Genomic DNA, 20,490 nt, shown 5'->3' with positions numbered 1-20,490 from the left:
TGCCCTGGTTGCAGTACGGGCCCAGCACTACAGGATTTTGTTGTTTTTCTAAAAATCAAATATAACATTCGGGCCCCAGCGTTAGCGTTCTTACTTGGCCATAAGCAAAGATTGTGGCGTTATATCCTTCAAAGCAGCCTTCGATAAGCTTCTCTGTACACTGCAAGTAGATTTCATCTTGTCTGGAATCAATGTCGAAGACATAGTCAAATGTAAATGCCTTATCTTTTCCTAGGAAGACTTGTGGTTCGCCAGGTATCACAGACGTGCAGATATGACAGCCTTCAATTTTTTCTTTGGCAAGCTGAGGCCGAATTCTGAAAGAAAAAAAATATTTAAATAAATAAATTGAACATTTTCTGAAACCAGTTTGTTAAGAAAATCAGTATACCGCGATTCCTGGCAATGAATACAGCCTATTCAGGAATATCTGGCAAGTGTGCGAGCCACAGAAATAACTTTCTACCATTACGTCAGATAAGCCAGCATTACTGACATTTCAGGCACAATCTAGCTCCATTTCCTTCTAAAGGACATTTTAGACAATTATTGCATATGGATAAGCCAAAAACATCTCATAGGTGGGTCACTAGAGAGAAAGCAGAGAATGAATGGAATCAATGACGTTAACAGGAATTGCAGAAATGATGAGGCCTGTCACTGACTTGAATGGAGAGTGCCGCTGCCCTCTGCAGCCACCGCTCTATGGTGACATGACTATCTTACAGGGGTCTATTAGGGTCCATTCACACGTCTGTAGTGCATTGCGGATCCGCAATACACCCGGTCGGCACCCCACCCCCCCATAGAAATGTCTATACTTGTCCGCAATTGCGGACAAGAATAGGACATGTTCTATTTTTTTTTTCGGAGCCGCGGACCTGTAGATCGGCGGTGCGCTCTGGAAATTCGGATGCGGAGAGCACATAGTGTGCTCTCCACATCCATTCCGTCCCCATAGAGAACGAATGGGTCCGCACCCGCGGACCCATTTGCGGACGTGTGAATGGAGCCTTAAAAGGGACCAACCATATTACCTACTCTTCTCCACATCAGTAACTTATCTTTATACTCCCTTCGGTTCCCCTGCTGTGCACTTGCAAACCGGCCATGTAGTCCAGAGAAGACTAGCCCTGGGGTCCTCTCCATTATGTTTGCACACTCCAGAGTGCGTTCTATGTATCGCACAGCTGGTTTGCTTCAAAGAACCAATGTGAATATACAGATAAAAGTTATCGAAGCAGCATATCAGTCTCTTTAAAAGGGATGTCCGCTTTTTACCATTGATGAACTATCCTCAAGATAGGCCATCAATATGAGATTGGCGGTGGTGTCGGGAGTCAGACCACCGCTGATCTCATATTGATGACCTATCTTCAGGATAGCTGTTTGAAGAGAACGAAACCCTCATATGAGCACTGCCTTCTCTGCTCACCGCAGCAATTGCAGTGGTAAGTAGGTGTAATTTATGGTAAAGTATGGCGTCCCCATTCAATCCTATTGGACGTCTCTGTCCAAGTGCATACTACCGAACTATCCCATAGAAGTGAATGGGGACGCCATACTTGTAATTACACCTGCAATTGCTGCGGCGAGCAGGTAAACAGAGCAGAGAAGGCAGGATAGGTCATCTTTATGAGATCGGCGGGGGTCTTATTTTGTGGATAGGTCATCAATAGTAAGAAGCGGACAACCCCTTTAACTGAATGGCTGGCAACGGGCGATCTGGAGTTTAGTAGGCCTGGAGATGTGCTTTTTAAAAACAGTATAAAACTAGTCAGCATATTTAAAAGCAATACGCACATGTTTACCACTTAGGCTACTTTCACACTAGCGTTTTTTGCTGATCCGTCATGGATTTGCAAAAACGCTTCCGTTACAATAATACAACCGCATGCGTCCGTCATGAACGTATTAGGTCTCCTATAGCCATGACGGATCCTCTTGAACACCATTGGAAGTCAATGGGGGATGGATCAGTTTTCTATTGTGCCAGATAGTTTAATAGAAAATGGATCCGTCTCCATTGACTTACATTGTGTTTCAGGACGGATCCGTTTGGCTCAGTTTAGTCAGGCAGACAGCAAAACGCTGCAAGCAGCGGAATGGAGACTGATCGGAGGCAAACTGATGCATTCTGAGCGGATCCTTTTCCATCCAGAATGCATGGAAGTTAGAGCAAAACTGATCCATGTTGGACCGCTTGTGAGAGCCCTGAACGGATCTCACAAACGGAAAGCCAAAACGCTAGTGTTAAAGTAGCCTTACTTTATTTCATACTATGAAATAAACTCATTTTAAAGCAAATGCCACACATTCTACTCATATATGATTCAAGCAAAGAGGCAGTTTCACATTCAGAAACACTGCTTGAAGGAATAGTCTGAAAAATGTCCCCTTATGAAATAATAAGAATTAAAAAAAAAACACACTTGTGTTTTATCAAGCGCCACTTCGATTCTCCCCGCCACTGCAGCCAAGACATCATCTTCTTGGCTGCAGCAACGACATGCCCATATATCCAGGATACCACTGCAGCCAATCAGTATACCGCCATGGTCACTGAGGCCAGCAATTGACTGCAGCAATCACAAGCAGTATACACAGTCTTGTCTAATCTTGATCGACGCAAACTTTACAACTTTCAGTCGCTTCTTTCAAAACTTTGGAATAATACCGTATGGAGATTCATCACCGTACAGTATTAGAATGTATGGGCTTCGATGAGCCGAAGTTAGTTATTCATGAAGGCGCGGGTGACTTTGTTTAATAACTTCGTTATTGATTTTTTAAAGTGGAAAACCACTTTAAAACTTGAAACCGAACTCAGCTTCGGTTCCGAGGTACTTGTCGGTTCCACTTAAAAAATCAATTACCGAAGTTATTCAATGAAGACACGTGCGACTTCACGAATAACCAACTTTGGCTCATCTGGGCCCATACATTTTAATACTGTACAGAGACAAATCTACGTTAGTATTATTACTAAGTTTTGAACAAAGCAACTTGGGGGGGGGGGTTATGTCTCAAAAATGCAATGTTCAAATAAACTGGCCTTAAATGGTAATTTACTAATATGTAACATCTGGACACCACATTCTTGTTCATGACTCCACATATGTGTACCTGGTTATTGTGTACCATCATGGTAATTACTGTGACGATCATTTAAAGGAACAGTAAATACACAAAATTCACAAAAAAACTAACAAAATAAAGATCCCAGCACTTCCTCCTCATCCCTAACAGCCCTAAAGTGTTCCTTCCCAGCAATCGCTTGCTCGCTAGCGGAGGAGACCACTGCTATTACATGCAGCGATCTCCTCCTCAGTACGGGGAGAAGCAATCATTATGCCATCGCTTTTTCCTATACTGAATCGTTCTTTGCCGACAGTAAAGCGTGATTCGACACCACAATCTGCCGCCTGCAAGCCATGATTTTTTAACCTGTCCAAAGATTTGGAATACCTGATGAACACGCATTTGCTCGTTCATTGAGTAATCGGCGGCAGTATTACACTGCCAGATGATCGCTAACGAGCGTTACTACGAACCACTGTTCGTGATCATCGGCCAAGAATCAGCAGGCGTAATACAGGATAGCAATGTAGCATGGAGTAAGCTCCAGTTCACATGGTACTTCCAGCTTGGTTACTTCAGAAATTACTAACTAGGTATGACATAATAGATTTGAATAGTAGGCAAGTAACAAACACTATACACAATGCTGCACTAAACAGGGTATAATAAAGGGTTAACTAGTAACTACATACCTAATACACGCATAACAACACCAAAGCATACCTGTTCTCACATGTGTTTCCTCACTATGAAATAAACAACCGCGACACAGCAGAGCCGGCCCTGTGAGAAATGGGACCCACTACTGAACTGTCCGGGACACAGATATGGAGAATGTGTGAAGGCCAGGAGGTCAGCCAACGGGTGTAGGCTACCATTTCCTGACACACACTTGTGTAGATAAGATTTCCTCTGGCGAGTGATGACCACAAGCCTTTTCATCACATGGATTTAGAACACAGAACAGAAATGGCTAATTAACCATAAATTTCACATTTCTAAAGTGGGCTGCAGAGGGGAGGCTTCATTGAGAACCTGTCACCATGAAAATGCAATGAATCTGCAGGCAGCATGTTATAGAGCAGGAGGAGCTGAGCAGATTGATATAGAATTTTATGGGAAAAGATTCAGTAAAACCTGTTTTTTATACATTTATATCTCTGCTCGTTTTGGGCTCTGAAGTCGAGGAGTCGGTCCTATCAGTGACTGACAGCCTTCCCTGTATACACAGAGAGCTTTCAGACACTGACAGGACCTCCTCCTTGATGTCAGAGCCCAGAATGAGCATACATTTAAAATGTATAAATTACAGGTTTTACTGAACTTTTCCCCCACAAAAATCTATATTAATATATGGGGATGTCTCATGACATATAAATGATATGGACATATGGTGATCGTACTGCACTAGGGGGTCACATGATATAAGCACATACCAACTCCCATGGCCTCAGGCTCTGCACGAGTGTCTGCAGACTGTGTGTATACAAGTGCCGAGCACAAGGTCATGGTCAAAACAGTGAATATACCTGACCACCAAAAAGTGGTAGACAAGCTTATTCCTGACCAGACTCTTTACTGGGTTTCTTCACATAAAGATTATGCGGAGATCTAACTAGTTTCTACCACACTTTGCTGATGTAGAAAAGTCACCAATTTCCTGTTTGCACCAAAATTTGTGATGTTACCCTTCTTTCTTACACCCTTTCTAATTTTGTAAAAAAGTGGGAGAGGTGTAGGCGACGCATGGATGGGACCTCCACAGCCAGACACATTTAACAATATGTGTGCCAGAAAGTTGGCACACATTACTACTAGAGACGAGCGAATTTCAGGTTATGAAATTCGTTCACGCTTCATTTACTGGTAAAAGCATAATTGCGTTATGGATTACGTTACTACAGGCCATAATGCAATTCTATAACGGAATGTATAACAGAAAGCCTTTAGAGGTATTCCGTTATTCATTTTGTCATAATAGAAGTCTATGGGCTGCATAACGGATCCGTCCCGTTCCATTATGCAGGAGAGGACTCCCCTGCATAAGGCCACTTTCACCCTGGCGTTTTAGCTTTCCGTTTGTTAGATCCGTTCGGGGCTCTCACAAGCGGTCCAAAACGGATCAGTTTTGCCCTAATGCATTCTGAATGGATAAGGATCCGCTCAGAATGCATCAGTTTCCCTCCATTCTGCTCTGGAGGTGCAAGCAGCGTTTTGGTGTCCTCCTGATGATGCGGATGCAAGCGGATCCGTCCTGACACACAATGTAAGTCAATGGGGACGGATCCGTTTTCACCGACAATTTCACACAATAGAAAATGGATCCGTCCCCCATTGACTTTCAATGGTGTTCAAGACGGATCCGTTTTGGCTATGTTACAGATAATACAGACAGATCTGTTCTGAACGGATGCATGCGGTTGTATAATTGGTGCGGATCCATGACGGATCCACACCAAACGCGAGTGTGAAAGTAGCCTAACAGAAACTGGACGGATCTGTTTTGCAGCCCATAGACTTCTATTATGACTGAAAGAATAACAGAATGCCTCTAAAGGCATTCCGTTATACATTCCGACATAGAATTGCGTTATGGTCCGTGTTAACATAATCCATAATGCAATTCTGCTTTTAACGTAGCATTAACGAATTTCAAAATATGAAATTTGCTCATCTCTAATTTCTACTCTACTTCACATGTGGATCATCTCACGGCAGTGCAGACAAATTAAGGCTGGGATCACATCTGCGCTGTGAGCTACGGTAGTCTGTTCCGGCGGAGAAAGTTCAACGTATCCGTCATACCACTGCGCACCGCCGAGTCCCCATTCACTGACTTGATGTTGCATGTAGCATTTTTTTGTCTGGCTGAAAGCTGGATACAGTGAGCGGATTACAGTGCGGGAGTTCACAACGCAGATGTGAACCTGCCCTAAGACCTGTGTACACAATCTCCCCCTATAAGAGGTTTTACTCAAAGTTAGTATGTACTCCTATAAAGTGATCACATACTGCTAGAATACGGCATCACTTTATGATCCATGGATGTTTGGATGTTCAACCTCTGGGACCCTCACCAGTCCCAAGAATGAAGGGACCCCATCCCTAATTTAACTGCGACCCTTTCTAAGCTTGTCCACCTCAGTGATGCTCATGGCCACCCAGCTTTGCATGGAACTGCAGCGCACCTGTATGGGGCCATGTTTCCTGCACAGCGGAGGGTCGTGGCTCCTCTGCGTTTCAGGAAAAACAGTGACGAGGACACATCCCCTTCACTCTCAGGAGCGGTGCGAGTCCCAGAGGTCGGATCTCTAGCAATACGCCAGCAATTTACATGATGGGAAAACCATTACAGTAGATCTGTCATCAGACTACGTTGACCTATGTAAGTGCAGCATAGTACAGGGCAGGGACGTCCTCCTATTAGTAAAAAAACACCGGACATAGCTTAGTCTGATGCAAACATGAGCAGAGCACTCCCAGCGAGCATGTGTCTAGGGAGACAGACAGCATACAGCTGTAAATCAGAGACATGGGGAGCGCTCCCGTCATCAATACACCAGACAGTGTGTCTGGTGGATTGCTGATCGCTCCTATTAACCAAGTGCTCATACTGGCCTTACATAGGGCTACACAGTCTAATGACAGATCTGCTTTAAAGGGATTTTCAGAAAATAAATATCTTCACATGACTTAGCAGAAGACGGTTGTATTGTCCGCACAGCCACTATTAATCTGGCTGTCATTTACTGTATGGACAAGTAGATCTTCAATGGATATTGCAAGCTGTGCCTTTCTGGAAAGTGCCGCATCCAGTACAGAATAAGGGCTCATGCATAACACCGTATCCATTGTGCAGTCTGCAAAACACAGGTCCTGGCCATGTGCGTGCTACCAATTTTTTTTTCAAACTACTGTAAAAATGTCCTATCCTTGTTTGCAAAACGGGCAATAATAGGACATGTTCTACGGCCCCTCGAAAAAGATAGAACAGATGTACAGATGCAGACAGCGCACACAGTGCTGCTCTCACGCTTCCGTGTGGGAGGGAAACGCCACACTGAGCATAAGGGGGAAGGGGGGGGGGGGGGGGAGTCTAGGACCCTGGTACTAATGGCAGGGACGAGACTACCTGTTCCTCTAAAAGGAAGGACGAACAGGAGTCTACTTCAGGCCTAATACAAAACTATAGGGAAATGCAACACACAGAACCCAAACAAAATACAAAAAGGGAAAGGAAAGACTTAGGCTACATACACAAGACCGTTGTGCGTTTTGCAGACAAAACGGACAAGAATAGGACAGATTATATTTTTTTTGCGGACCACAGAACAGGGCACACAGAGTGCTGTCCACATTTTTTGCAGCCCCTTTGAAGTGAATGGGTCATCATCCAAGCCGCAAAAACTGCTCGGATGCGGACCAAAACAACGTTTGTGTGCATGAGGCCTTAACTTCAAAGGAGCAATGGACCAGGAACTCAGCCGAGATCCAATCATAATCTATCCAATGGTCTAAACAGAAGCTCTAAACCGCACAGCATTGTGGGAGAAACAACTATAAATAGAGAAGGTTAAATGACCCCAATAGCCACACCTGAGGAAAGAAGGTGTGGCAAGCACCAGAAACAACACAGACGTCATTTGATCCAAATGTTAAACATGTCAGATCAAACCAAGTGTTGCCAAACTTGCCAGTCTCACAGATCTACTGCTTCCTGTTGCAGGAAAGTCTGACAGCTGCCCACATATTTTGCAGCCCCACTGAAATGAATGGGTCCACATCCAATCTGAAAAAAAAATGCAAATCGGATGCAGACCAAATATACGGTCGTGTGCGTATACGGTAGTGTTGGTGAAACTGACTATCCTTACAGTAGGTTACCTAACAAAGACCACTGCTGTCTATGATGTTCATGAGCTGCACACTGTGACTGGCTTCTTGAAGGGTCTGGTAATACACTTCAGCAGCGACTTCTGCAATAGAAATGCAGTGTACGAAAAGTTTTACCTACCCGCATACAAGAAAGGTCATTTTCACATGACTACTTGCAGTGGTTGATACACCCCCCATTTAAGTGTGGCAGAGCATGCAAGGAGTCATGCACTACCCCCAGCTTATTCCGAAATGTAATTTCCGAGGTGCGACATTCTGCCTATATTTAGACAGGAGGATTGTCTTTCCCTTCTTTCACCCCTGGGGTTCCTTTTCACAGGCGATCCGAAGAATTATTAGTCAGTAACAATTTTAATAGTAAAACCATTTGTTTTCACTGTTTATTGTAACTGATTTGTGATCATTATAGCATCAGAAGGGCATAGGTGATTGCTATGGGGGAACTTTTTTAGAATGTCGTTTCATGTGCTAGTTTTAAAGGGGTTGTCCCATTAAAAATATTCTACAGGTTTCAAACCATCATCTGGATATGAATACTTTTGTAATTGCATGTAATTGGAAATGTATTCTAGCTACTGAGTTATTTAAAGGAATCCATCTGTATAGCGCCACCTGCTGTTTGCTCTTTATCTAATTTCTCTGTCCTGCCCACAGCTGCAGGACAAAGGACACACTCGTCAGAAAGGACATGCCTCTAAGCTGCCAGATTGAAATAAATCTAGTAGAACAATTGGAGCAATGAATGGAGAGATCTCTGGATTTGTGTGAGGTACAGGACTGGTTTTAGCTTTGTTAGAAAGAGGTTGTCACAAACTAGATTATATACTTATATACATTGGCGTAAGAATCCCAAAAATTATTATGATCTCTTCATTTTGGCCCATTTCGGGAGGTCTGTGTGCCAGGAAATGAATTATACGTAAGAATGTAGATGTAGTTTCCAGGTCTAATATATAAGAGCAGGGCTGGCCAACCTGTGGCTCTCCAGCTGTTGTAAAACTACAACTCCCACCATGCTTTGCTGTAGGCTGATACCTGTAGACAGTCTGGGCATGCTGGGGGTTGTAGTTTTGCAACGGCTAGAGAGACTCAGGTTGTTCAGCCCTGTATAAGAGCTCCAAACCCTGTTAAATATGGCAATCCACACATGCACCGACCCCTTCCGCCATTGTTTTAGGAAAATGTTGTGCACAGCATAAAAAGAGGGCCACAAATACCTGCACAAAACAGTCTTTTTTTTTTTTTTTTTTTTTTTTTTACAACAGAAATCTGGAGTGAAATGCTATAATAGAATCCCCCACTGGGTTCTATTTATCTTTAGTCCCTCTAAGGATACTTTATGGTGACATGAACATTACTCCATAAGACCCACATGTCTAAAGATCGTAAGGGAGTATCTTTAAGTCAGCGTGTTCCAGTTTAGTTAGCCTAAAGCCAATATTACAGAGCTAAGTGTTATATAATGCCTCTACAGGCAGGCATTACAAGCATGGAGGAAAGCATTAGCAAACAGCCGAGCCACTGTACAAAACAGAGCAGCCTGTGTCCATGCAATGCTTTTTCCATATGAAGAGTCTTTCACATCACTGGTACATATGAAATTCTGATTTGTCTTACAGAGCGCGATTTCACAAACTCATTATAAGCCTGTTTTCATTTATCACACTTTTAAACGCAAGGCCAAAAATAAATGATGCCCAGTGTGCGCACAATGAAGGAAAAAAGGGTCTCCTGCACAGAGAGCTTCATCTGGACCAGCAGTGTGACGTCCCATCTGTGCACTGCTACGGCCCTTCAACTAGTGCAGAAAAATTAAAGGGGTTATCCCATGATTGATGTGGAAAATTAAAATCGGACATCATACAGACCATGACAATCTCTAACAAAGCTAGAACCAGCCCTGTACCTCACATGGATCCAGAGATCTCCCCATTCACCGTTTCAATTGCTCTACTAGATTTATATCAAGCTTTCTGCTGCAGCTCTCTACCTATCACAGCTCAAATGGCACCGAGAATGTGTGGACATGAAAATAAAATCCCAACCACATTTCCCTAAGACCCAATTCACACAAATTTTGTTGGGCTCTGCATCACAGAGATACGAAATGATTACCACAAAATCAAAATACAGTAGTAAATGTAAGTGCAATGAAAAAAAGCTCACTCCATCAGATGTCAGAGCTCCCTTTAAAATGACCCATGAAAAGGGAACCTCACGGGGAACTAAGCACTTTTTTTTCATTGCACACAGCATTATGGGCCAAAAGGCACACAAATCACATGAGGCCTTCGGATCTATCAGGAAATATGGCTCGGTTTGGATTTGAGCAAATTGATTAGTTCAAATCAAATAATTTATTAAAATAGACTTTTTGAGCTCCAAGAGATGACCCCAATCCTCAGCAGGCTGCCCCCCCCCCCCCTTGATTGACAGGGCTGGACATCTTGCCTGGCCCCATCAATCCTTGCTTTGAATAGAGGTGCCAGCACAGAGGGCCCTGCTGCTGCTCCCAGAGCAAATGCATGCCGACTGCAAATGCACCGCTCCACTTCCTGATATCCGGCTCTGTCAATCGAGGAGGAGGGGAGAGCATCTTGTGTGGTGGAGCCAGTGCCTCGCCGCTCAAGAAGTCTGCCTTGATGAAAGAATCAATTTATACAAAATTGATTCACTCATCCCTCGCTGGGCTCACACAAGCACTTCATATTCCAGTGTTCCTCTCCAGAACGAAAATAACTGAAGCACCGGAGCCATCAGATGACGGTGAACAACAGAACCTTATTGACTACAATGGGATTTGTCAGGTCTGTTAGAAAACCCAGCATTTTACCAGAAAAACGCTGCGCTATTTTATCATGCCTGCCACACGGCCTTACAGCAGTAGGAGCAGAGCGACTGGACTTGTATTTTCCCTCAAAGACATTTCTCTAGTCATCCGACTGGCTTTCTCAATTAGATTCCTAATGATAGCAAGTCAGATGACTACAGAAATGTCTTCAAGGGAAAACACAAGGTCAGACTTATTACTACTGATATACCATGACCTGGATGAATGAGAACCTTCACAGTCTTGAAATGTCACTAATTCTCTGTCTTTAAAAAAAATGAAAATAAAAATGTCAGATTTTTCTGAAAACCTCTTAGAACACTATCATTGATTCTACCTGGATATCAAGTAAACGCTCCCTTGCAGAGCGCTGTCCTAGTTTAGTCTACGGACGATCAAAGGTGGAGATCGGAAGTCAGGGAACTCAGTGCACAGCCGCTTCCAGACTGTCCATACAACATAGAAGAATAGAAAATGCTTGAGTTTCTAGTCTTTAGTTCCCCTGCAAAGGACAGAAAAGACTAATAAGATTAAGTAGCCGCTTTCTTCCTTATTAAATAAAGTCCTGTGAGTCACTGGTGCTGGCTTCCTTTCATCCTCATCAGCCAGACGGATCATGGCTATATGTTACATTTGCAATAATGCAATTGTGCTGGTGAAGAATGGGGCTGTTTCAGATTTCAGCAGCCCTGAGGCAGGTTGTACACTGGCAGCCCTCTTTCCAGTACCTCCGATGTTCTCTGCTTGTAGCCATGGGCTATACAACGTTTAAGAAGGCTAGTGAATAAATTCTGTCAAATTAAAAATAGTAAAACATAAAAGTGTGACTAAACGATGGCCATTTATACCCAAAAAGTACATGTGTGCCAATAAATGCATATTACATAGTCTCATGATAAGACTGCTCTATTCAGGGCAGGGGTTGTCCCTTTTTTCCCCTGGCATTATCCGGGTGAGCCAAAGACGCAGTAATAGTCCGCAGCCATAAATACCCTCCTTTTACAGCACGCAGATAGAAATGCCAGATTGCTGCGAACGCCAGCGTGCAGTTATCTCTCAGGCAGATGGCATAAGGGGTCATTTATTAAGATCAACGTTTTAGACGCCGTTCTTAATAAGCCTTATATCTGGCGGTGGATCCTTCAAAGTCATGAAGAGGCGCCGGCCTCTACATTACTTTGGCGCATCCAGCTCCAGTCTAAGTATAAGCCTATAATAAAGGCATACTTCAAGACAGTAAATGACCGTCCATATTTCCGTATCAGTGTCATGTCCGCGAAAAAAAGCTTACATGTTTCATCCAAAAAGATGTCCGTGAAGGATCCGTGTGTCCATTTTAACCCTGGGTTCACACCTGAGCGTTTTACAGCGCGTTCCTACGCGCTGTAAAACGCTCAACAAGGAGAAACCAATGCTTCCCTATGGGAATGGTTCTCACCTGGGCGTTTTACAGCGCGTACGATCGCGCTGTAAAACGCCAGACACCCCAAGAAGTACATGAGCTTCTTTGGGGCGTCTTGTCGTGCGTTCCCGTACATAGACATTCGGGAACGCACGACAATGGGCGTTCGCTTGTCTCTGTATACGCGATTGCAAACGCCGGTACAATCGCGCATACAGAGCGCTCCATCACGAACGCTCAGGTGTGAACCCAGGGTTACCATCCGTGTGCTCAGCTGAAAATAATTTCCAAAAGAATCTCCCATCAGTCTTCAGTGAAAAACTGATGCAACACGGATGCCATTTTCATGGACCTATAGACTTCTATGGACGTGCTTGGTCCGCATCACGGATCAAAAGTAGTGCATGTCTCCGTGATTTTTTTTTTTCTGACCCACAGTCAGTAAAATACTGAAACGTGAACAGACACATTTAAAATCAATGAGCATGTGTGCTGTCGTAGAAAAAGCAGCTCAAGTCAGTAAAAAGAAAATGGAACTGTGGACAAGGCATAAGCATTGCCACTGGAGGGCGTAAAAGTGCTTTCCCCACTGCACTATAAAAAGTCTCTCAGAGGCTACTTCAGGGTAGTGTAAGAGATCAATGACTGCTAGACATGCCTCCATGATGCACTCAAAGCTATTTTGCCCAGCTGAAAAACTTTAAGGGCTGTTTCACACGAGCGGATGCCATGCGTGGCATCCGCTCCGTGAAAGAGTGCCAAGACCCAATGCAGACTGCAGAGGCACGGAGCATTATCAGTCATGTTAATGCTCCGCGCCTCTGCAGTCTGCATCGGGTCTTGGCACTCTTTCACGGAGCGGATGCCACGCACGGCATCCGCTCGTGTGAAACAGCCCTAAGAGGGGCACATCAATGGACTGAGAGAAGCTGGATGGTTGTTTTAACAAAATAATCTAGACTGTTCTGACCTAGCTGGAGGTTTTGGAAGCAGTGGGTCAGATAGACCACCAGTAAAAAGGATTGCTTGATCCACAGACAAGAACGAGAAGCTCCCAGTTTTGTTGACCACCATCCAGACACAGAGGTCACCTTCATTACACACCAGTCTCTGCCCAGAGTGCTTAGCAGAAGGAAATTTGGTGTCATGGTACCCATTACAAGTCCTTCCATTGACAGCTAGCTACCACAGCCTTAGGCCTCTTTCACACGAGCGTGACGGATTGACTCCGGATGCATTCAGTGAAACGCGCACCATTTTGCAAGCACGTTCAGTCAGTTTTGCCTGAAATAGCATTGTCAGTTGTTCAGTTTTTTCCGCACGGGTGCAATGTGTTTTGATGCGTTTTCTACGCGCGCGATAAACTGAAGGTTTACAAACAACATCTCTCAGCAACCATCAGTGAAAAACGCATTGTATCCGCACTTGCTTCTGGATGCAATGCATTTTTCACTGAAGCCCCATTCACTTCTACGGGGCCAGGGCTGCGTGAAAAATGCAGAATATAGAACATGCTGCATTTTTCACGCAACGCAGAACTGAAGCGCGAAAAAAAAGCTCATGTACACAGACCCATTGAAATGAATGGGTCAGGATACAGTGCGGGTGCTATGCGTTCACGTTACGTATTGCACCCGCGCTGAAAGCCAGCACCTGGATCTGAATACTTTTGCAACTGCATCTAATTAAAAATAGTGTATAGCCACTGAATTATTCAAAAAATGTATCTGTATAGCACAAATTAATTTCTTATTTCTTTGACAAGCTCCTTAAAAGGGGGTTTTCCGGGAATTAAGAAAATGAAAATACTTAAAGGGATTCTGTCATGAGATTTTACCCCTATAACCTAAACAAATGCCCATGTCCGTACTAATAACATGAATCCTAAGCTTGCCTTGTTAAACCTGCTTCTCGCTCTATTATCCCAAAAAACAGGTTTATCCGTTAAAACAGGGTGCCCGGCCGCACCCATTGCCCTCTGGTGCCCAGCGCGGCCCTCCCTGTCTACAGTGCCGCAGTCCTCACCTCAGCGCCGCCTCCGCAATCCTCCCACCCCTCTGCCAGATCCTGTGCGTGCGCACTAGGCTCAGCCTGATGCGCCCGTGCGGACTCCTGGCAGCGGCTTCGTTGAGCAAAGTGTGCATGCGCATCAGGCCGGCGCATGCGCACTTCGCTCAACGAAGCCGCTGTCAGGAGTCCGCACGTGCGCATCAGGCTGAGCCTAGTGTGCATGCGCGGGATTTGGTAGAGGGACAGGAGGATTGCGGAGGCGGCGCTGAGGTGAGGACGGCGGCACTGTAGACAGGGAGGGCGGCGCTGGGCACCAGACGGCGATGGGTGCGGCCAGGCACAGGTCACAGAGCTGCCTAGAAAACTCTCCCATAGAAGTTAATGAGGTCCCCTCCGGACCATTATGTCTATGGCCCATGTGGCTGCTGAAAGGCAACTTTCTTAATGCTTTCTAAATGCTGTGTTGTTATCTGGTGTTAACTGGCAGATAAGATTTTTCGTGACCCATTTTGTGACGCCCCCGCCCCAGAAAGTGTTAGAAGAGACCAGAGGTGTTCATAGGTTACATGCATTAGGTCCTAGGTACAACTTTCAGCATCAATGACATATAATTGTCCAATTTTGCACCACAACAACTGACAAAGTATTTTTACAGATTGCATTTCCTGTGGGTTTATCAATAGTGTGACATATGCCCTGTGTTACTGTGTAATAAAATGTAACATTATCTGAAAGGGAGAGATAATTTATTAAAACCTTAAAAACTAAAAACAGGCTAACAGAATGTCAGTTCAATTAGAATAAAACAATGGTCGCCAGGACTAACCAGGTAGTCGCCAAAGCCAAACACAAAACATACCAATAAAATCAAAGCCACCTTTTTTATACTTGGCGCCTGTCTACCACAAGGACTATTTAGATTCACAGTATGTACTTAGTCTTGGGTTAATGCTTTGTGTGCATTCCGTTTCAGTATTTCAGTGCCGTGAAAAGATAGAACATGTCCTATTCTTGTCCGCAAATCAGGGTGCTTGGCGCCAGTCAAGTCAATGGGTCCGGGGAAAAAAATATCCGTATGTCTTCCGTATCCGTTCCGTTTTTGCTGAACCATCTATTGAAAATGTTATGCCCAGCCCAATTTTTTCTATGTAATTACTGTATATGGCATACAGAAAAACGGAAAGGAAACGGAAACAAAAAACATATCCTGAAAAAGCCATACGGTGTGTATGAGCCCTTACTCCTACTGCACTCCTCCTTTTGTTTAATGGGTGTCAGTTATTGTAGCATTTATCATTATAGGTAATTAGTCAGGTATTGTGATTTGAGCATGAACTAGCAGTTTAAGAAGTCTATAGAGAACACATACATTTGCCCTGCCACTTTACATATTCCATGACTCGATGTTGAATGGAGGTCATCAAAATCCTCTAGACAGCACATACTAGACAATGGTCATGTGGCTCCGATACATACTTTTTCAAAAGGCAAAGTTAGGGCTCATGCACACAACCATGATTGGCCAGCAATCAGATATGAACCGACTGCATTATAAAATACTATTACAGTCAGTTCAGTTCAATGGGAGCCACGGTCAACACGGGAGATCCCATAGACACACGGACCATGCATGAGCCCTTGGCCAGAATATACAAAAAAATGACTACACTATGGCTGAAAATATAAAATGCTGTTTTTAATTAGAGCAGTATATACCTGGAGCCTACTTTTCCTGAATTTATTTGAGGCCTGTTGTCACAAAGAGAGGAGTCATTATAGAGTACAATGCCACCTAAAAGAGGTCACCTTGTTGTGGTGGATGGGCATAAATGATTTTAAATCAAAATATGTTTGCTCAGTACCTTATATTGTGCGCATTGGGTTACTACTTACAGACCTATTCAAACCACCAACAACAGGCTTAGTTCTTGGCATCTTGCTAAGCACCACATGACCCATCTTTATATTTTTTTTAAAATGTATGATGCTCAGACCAGTCATGGGTCAACAGTGGTACACCAGTTGATAGCTAGCGTAGATTTGATTTTATCATGTACAGACTAAAAGAAAATGTGCCAAATCTATTAAGAAGCCTGTGCCTCTTGATTAATTTGGTGCATCTTGCTTTGACTGACTTTTCTATAAAACCAGTGTATGAAACCTCAATCTTCGTGAACCTGCCTCCATGTTTGTTTTAAGGCCTACATTATTACAATCTGTATTAGAGAAAGGTATATGTTAAAATTCTGCAGGCACATCCCCTTTTCAAGTTTTGCACATTTTGGCTTTATTATGTTTATTTTTAGTTCACAACCTGAGAACTTGGCAGAAAAGTATAAAAGGCACTTCTGCTTCAATGACAACGTGGAGAACCCTCGTAACAAAGGTCAACCTGCAAAAAACAAATATTAAACTTCCAAGAGTATCAGCAATTGTGTTTGAAAGGCTATAGCCTTCATTTCAGTGGACTTAGTAAGTAAAGCACACATATCTAATGCATACATGTATGTAACCAAAGTTTTAAAAATAAAAAAGTTTTATGGTTATTTTTATTCTTGGAAAAATAAATTTTTCTTGTGAAAATAGCCATTATTTAAAGGGAACTCTCTCAGTTTACATGCAGTCCTATATATGGCATTCTACAGAGTAGGATAAACTGAACAGATTAAGTTCAGGAGTCCAGAAGGTCCTTCTAAATGGTTGACTGTTCCCTGCAGGCTCATTAGGATCGCCCACATGACTACGAAGGGCAAAGGAGAGGAGATTTTAATGCATAAATGACAAGTTATACTGAGTATTTTCCAACATGTCCGTTTTCTAAGCCGCTCCTGCTCTACCACATTCTGCTGATAGATCAGATTGCATGTTCATTCAATGTGACAGGAGATTTAAGGCAAACTACAAATAACATTTATTACCACAGGAAAGTGGCTCTGGCCTCCATCACTACACTAGTCCCCCATTTCTCCTCACTACTGTTGTCCATGGTGAAAAGTTAATATGGATTGTCAGGCAGCATGTGCCATACGACTCTTGGGGATTTACAGAAACAGCTGAGCACACTAACTGACGGAAATATTCCATCATTTCTGGACATACCCTTGAGGGGGTTCCTGTTCATATACCCAAGAGGGGACCCTTTATGACTCACAGCGGGAGATGCGTGGACATTTGGCCATTGATGAAGTGCATGGATTGCTTCAGTCATCTGCTGTGTATGGCTACTTTCACACTAGCGTTAATATTTTCCAGTATTGAGATCTGTCATAGGGTCTCAATACCGGAAAAAACGCTTCCGTTTTGTCCCAATTTATTGTTTAATGGGGACAAAACGTAACTGTTTTCATACCGGAGAGCAAACCGCAGCATGCTGCTGTTTTCTTTCCATCCTGGAATGCAGAACAAGGCAGATCAGTCATGACCCGCAATGCAATTCAATGGGGACAGATCCGTTTTCTCTGATACTATCTGACACAATAGAAAACTGATCCGTCCACCACCTCAGTGGGGCATATTAGTCGCCTCCCCACAGTCCTAAAATCCTATAGGTCCTGATTATGGCCCTAAAGCGTAACTCACTTAATCCCTTGCCACACGTATTCTACCTGTCTCATGGTTACAAACTCTTGGGGCTTCTGTTGTAGACTTAAGCTGATCCGTGGGTTTTATGGTCTGACGATGGTGTACATGCCACTTGGACTTAGACATTGATTACTCATTTCCATACAAGTAGATATTGGTTACTCTGGCTTTGTATCATACAAGGCAAATTCCTTTACTTTAGAATCTAAGGATCTCATCTGGATGTTCCCCTTCCCCTCTCCCCTTCTTCCCTCCTCCCTCTTCCCCCTTTAGCTTCCCAGTTCCCCCCTCACCCCCATAAACCCCCCCTCCTGCTTCCCCCCACCCTTGGTGTTTATCCACTACTGTATTCAATTGATACCGATATGTAATAATCGCTACACTTTGTAACTAGCTGTCACTAGTTGTACCGCATCATATATCCTTTTCTATTATAATAAAAAGAGATTTGGTTAAAAAAAAAAACACAACTGATCCGTCCCCCATTGACTTTCAATGGAGTTCATGACGGATCCGTCTTGGCTAGGTTAAAGATAATACAACCGGATCCGTTTATAAAGGATGCAGACGGTTGTATTATCAGTAATGGAAGCGTTTTTGCTGAACCCTACCGGATCCAGTAAAAACGTTAGTATGAAAGTAGCCTAAGACTACATTTCACTTGCTCCAATCTAAACCACTTTCTTTAAGGGGGACACACTTGGATCAGCCAACAGCTGGGATAGAAAGAAGTCAACAAATGAAGAGGGCTAAAAGGTTGTCTGTGACTCAAAGTCACTGGTTTGTGAAGGCCTTTCATACACTCGAAACCATTAATCAAACAGTTCCAATAAATGCCACTCATTCTAATTTTTCCAATGCTAGTGGTGAGCAGTAAAATAAAAATAGCATAACTTAATTTTACTTTTCACCATTGTTAGGCTACTTTCACACTAGCGTTCGTCGGTCCGCTCGTGAGCTCCGTTTGAAGGGGCTCACGAGCGGACCCGAACGCAGCCGTCCAGCCCTGATGCAGTCTGAATGGAGCGGATCCGCTCAGACTGCATCAGTCTGGCGGCGTTCAGCCTCCGCTCCGCTCGCCTCCGCACGGACAGGCGGACAGCTGAACGCTGCTTGCAGCGTTCGGGTGTCCGCCTGGCCGTGCGGAGGCGTGCGGATCCGTCCAGACTTACAATGTAAGTCAATGGGGACGGATCCGTTTGAAGATGCCACAATATGGCTCAATCTTCAGGCGGATCCGTCCCCCATTGACTTTACATTGAAAGTCTGGACGGATCCGTACGAGGCTATTTTCACACTTAGCTGTTATATGCTAAAATAATGCAGACGGATCCGTTCTGAACGGAGCCTCCGTCTGCATTATTATGATCGGATTCGTTCAGAACGGATCCGATCGAACGCTAGTGTAAAAGTAGCCTTAACCACTTCAACCCCGCTAGCTGAAACCCCCTTAATGACCAGGCCACTTTTTACAATTCTGCACTACACTACTTTCACCGTTTATTGCTCGGTCATGCAACTTACCACCCAAATGAATTTTACCTCCTTTTCTTCTCACTAATAGAGCTTTCATTTGGTGGTATTTCATTGCTGCTGACATTTATACTTTTTTTGTTATTAATCAAAATTTAACGATTTCACTTTCAGTTGTAAAATTTTGCAAAGAAAACGACATCCATATATACATTTTTCACTAAATTTATTGTTCTACATGTCTTTGATAAAAATAAAAATAAATGTTTGGGTAAAAAAACTAAACGGTTTGGGTAAAAGTTATAGCATTTACAAACTATGGTACAAAAATGTGAATTTCCGCTTTTTGAAGCAGCTCTGACTTTCTGAGCACCTGTCATGTTTCCTGAGGTTCTACAATGCCCAGACAGTACAAACACCCCACAAATGACCCCATTTCGGAAAGTAGACACCCTAGGGTATTCACTGATGGGCATAGTGAGTTCATAGAACTTTTTATTTTTTGTCACAAGTTAGCGGAAAATGATGATTTTTTTTTTTTTTTTTTCTTACAAAGTCTCATATTCCACTAACTTGTGACAAAAAATAAAAACTTCCATGAACTCACTATGCCCATCACAAAATACCTTAGGGTGTCTTCTTTCCAAAATGGGGTCACTTGTGGGGTAGTTATACTGCCCTGGCATTCTAGGGGCCCAGATGTGTGAGAAGAAGTTTGCAATCAAAATCTGTAAAAAATGACCGGTGAAATCCGAAAGGTGCACTTTGGAATGTGTGCCCCTTTGCCCACCTTGGCTGCAAAAAAGTGTCACACATCTGGTATCGCCGTACTCAGGAGAAGTTGGGGAATGTGTTTTGGGGTGTCATTTTACATATACCCATGCTGGGTGAGAGAAATATCTTGGCAAAAGACAACTTTTCCCATTTTTTTATACAAAGTTGGCATTTGACCAAGATATTTATCTCACCCATCATGGGTATATGTAAAATGACACCCCAAAACACATTGCCCAACTTCTCCTTAGTACGGCGATACCAGATGTGTGACACTTTTCTGCAGCCTAGGTGGGCAAAGGGGCACACATTCCAAAGAGCACCTTTCGGATTTCACAGGCCATTTTTTACAGATTTTGATTTCAAACTACTTCGCACACATATGGGCCCCTAAATTGCCAGGGCAGTATAAGTACCCCACAAGTGACCCCATTTTGGAAAG

At 43.6% G+C, this 20,490-nt stretch overlaps 1 protein-coding gene across 4 annotated transcripts in view; it reads right to left on the bottom strand.

The window, feature by feature from the left end:
• The window catches only part of KIF21A (kinesin family member 21A), a 153,075-nt gene that overhangs the window by 96,579 nt on the left and 36,006 nt on the right, over positions 1-20,490 (bottom strand). For all 4 annotated transcript variants that reach the window (XM_044280212.1, XM_044280214.1, XM_044280213.1 and 1 more), the window contains exon 2: positions 95-317. In XM_044280212.1, coding sequence (XP_044136147.1) covers positions 95-317 — 223 coding nt within the window. The remainder of the gene's footprint in view (positions 1-94; positions 318-20,490) is intronic.

Source organism: Bufo gargarizans, chromosome 2 (assembly GCF_014858855.1).
Source record: "Bufo gargarizans isolate SCDJY-AF-19 chromosome 2, ASM1485885v1, whole genome shotgun sequence".
Classification (NCBI taxonomy): domain Eukaryota; kingdom Metazoa; phylum Chordata; class Amphibia; order Anura; family Bufonidae; genus Bufo; species Bufo gargarizans.
Note: the sequence above shows the minus strand (reverse complement) of the source record. Positions and strands in the feature narration are given on the sequence as shown.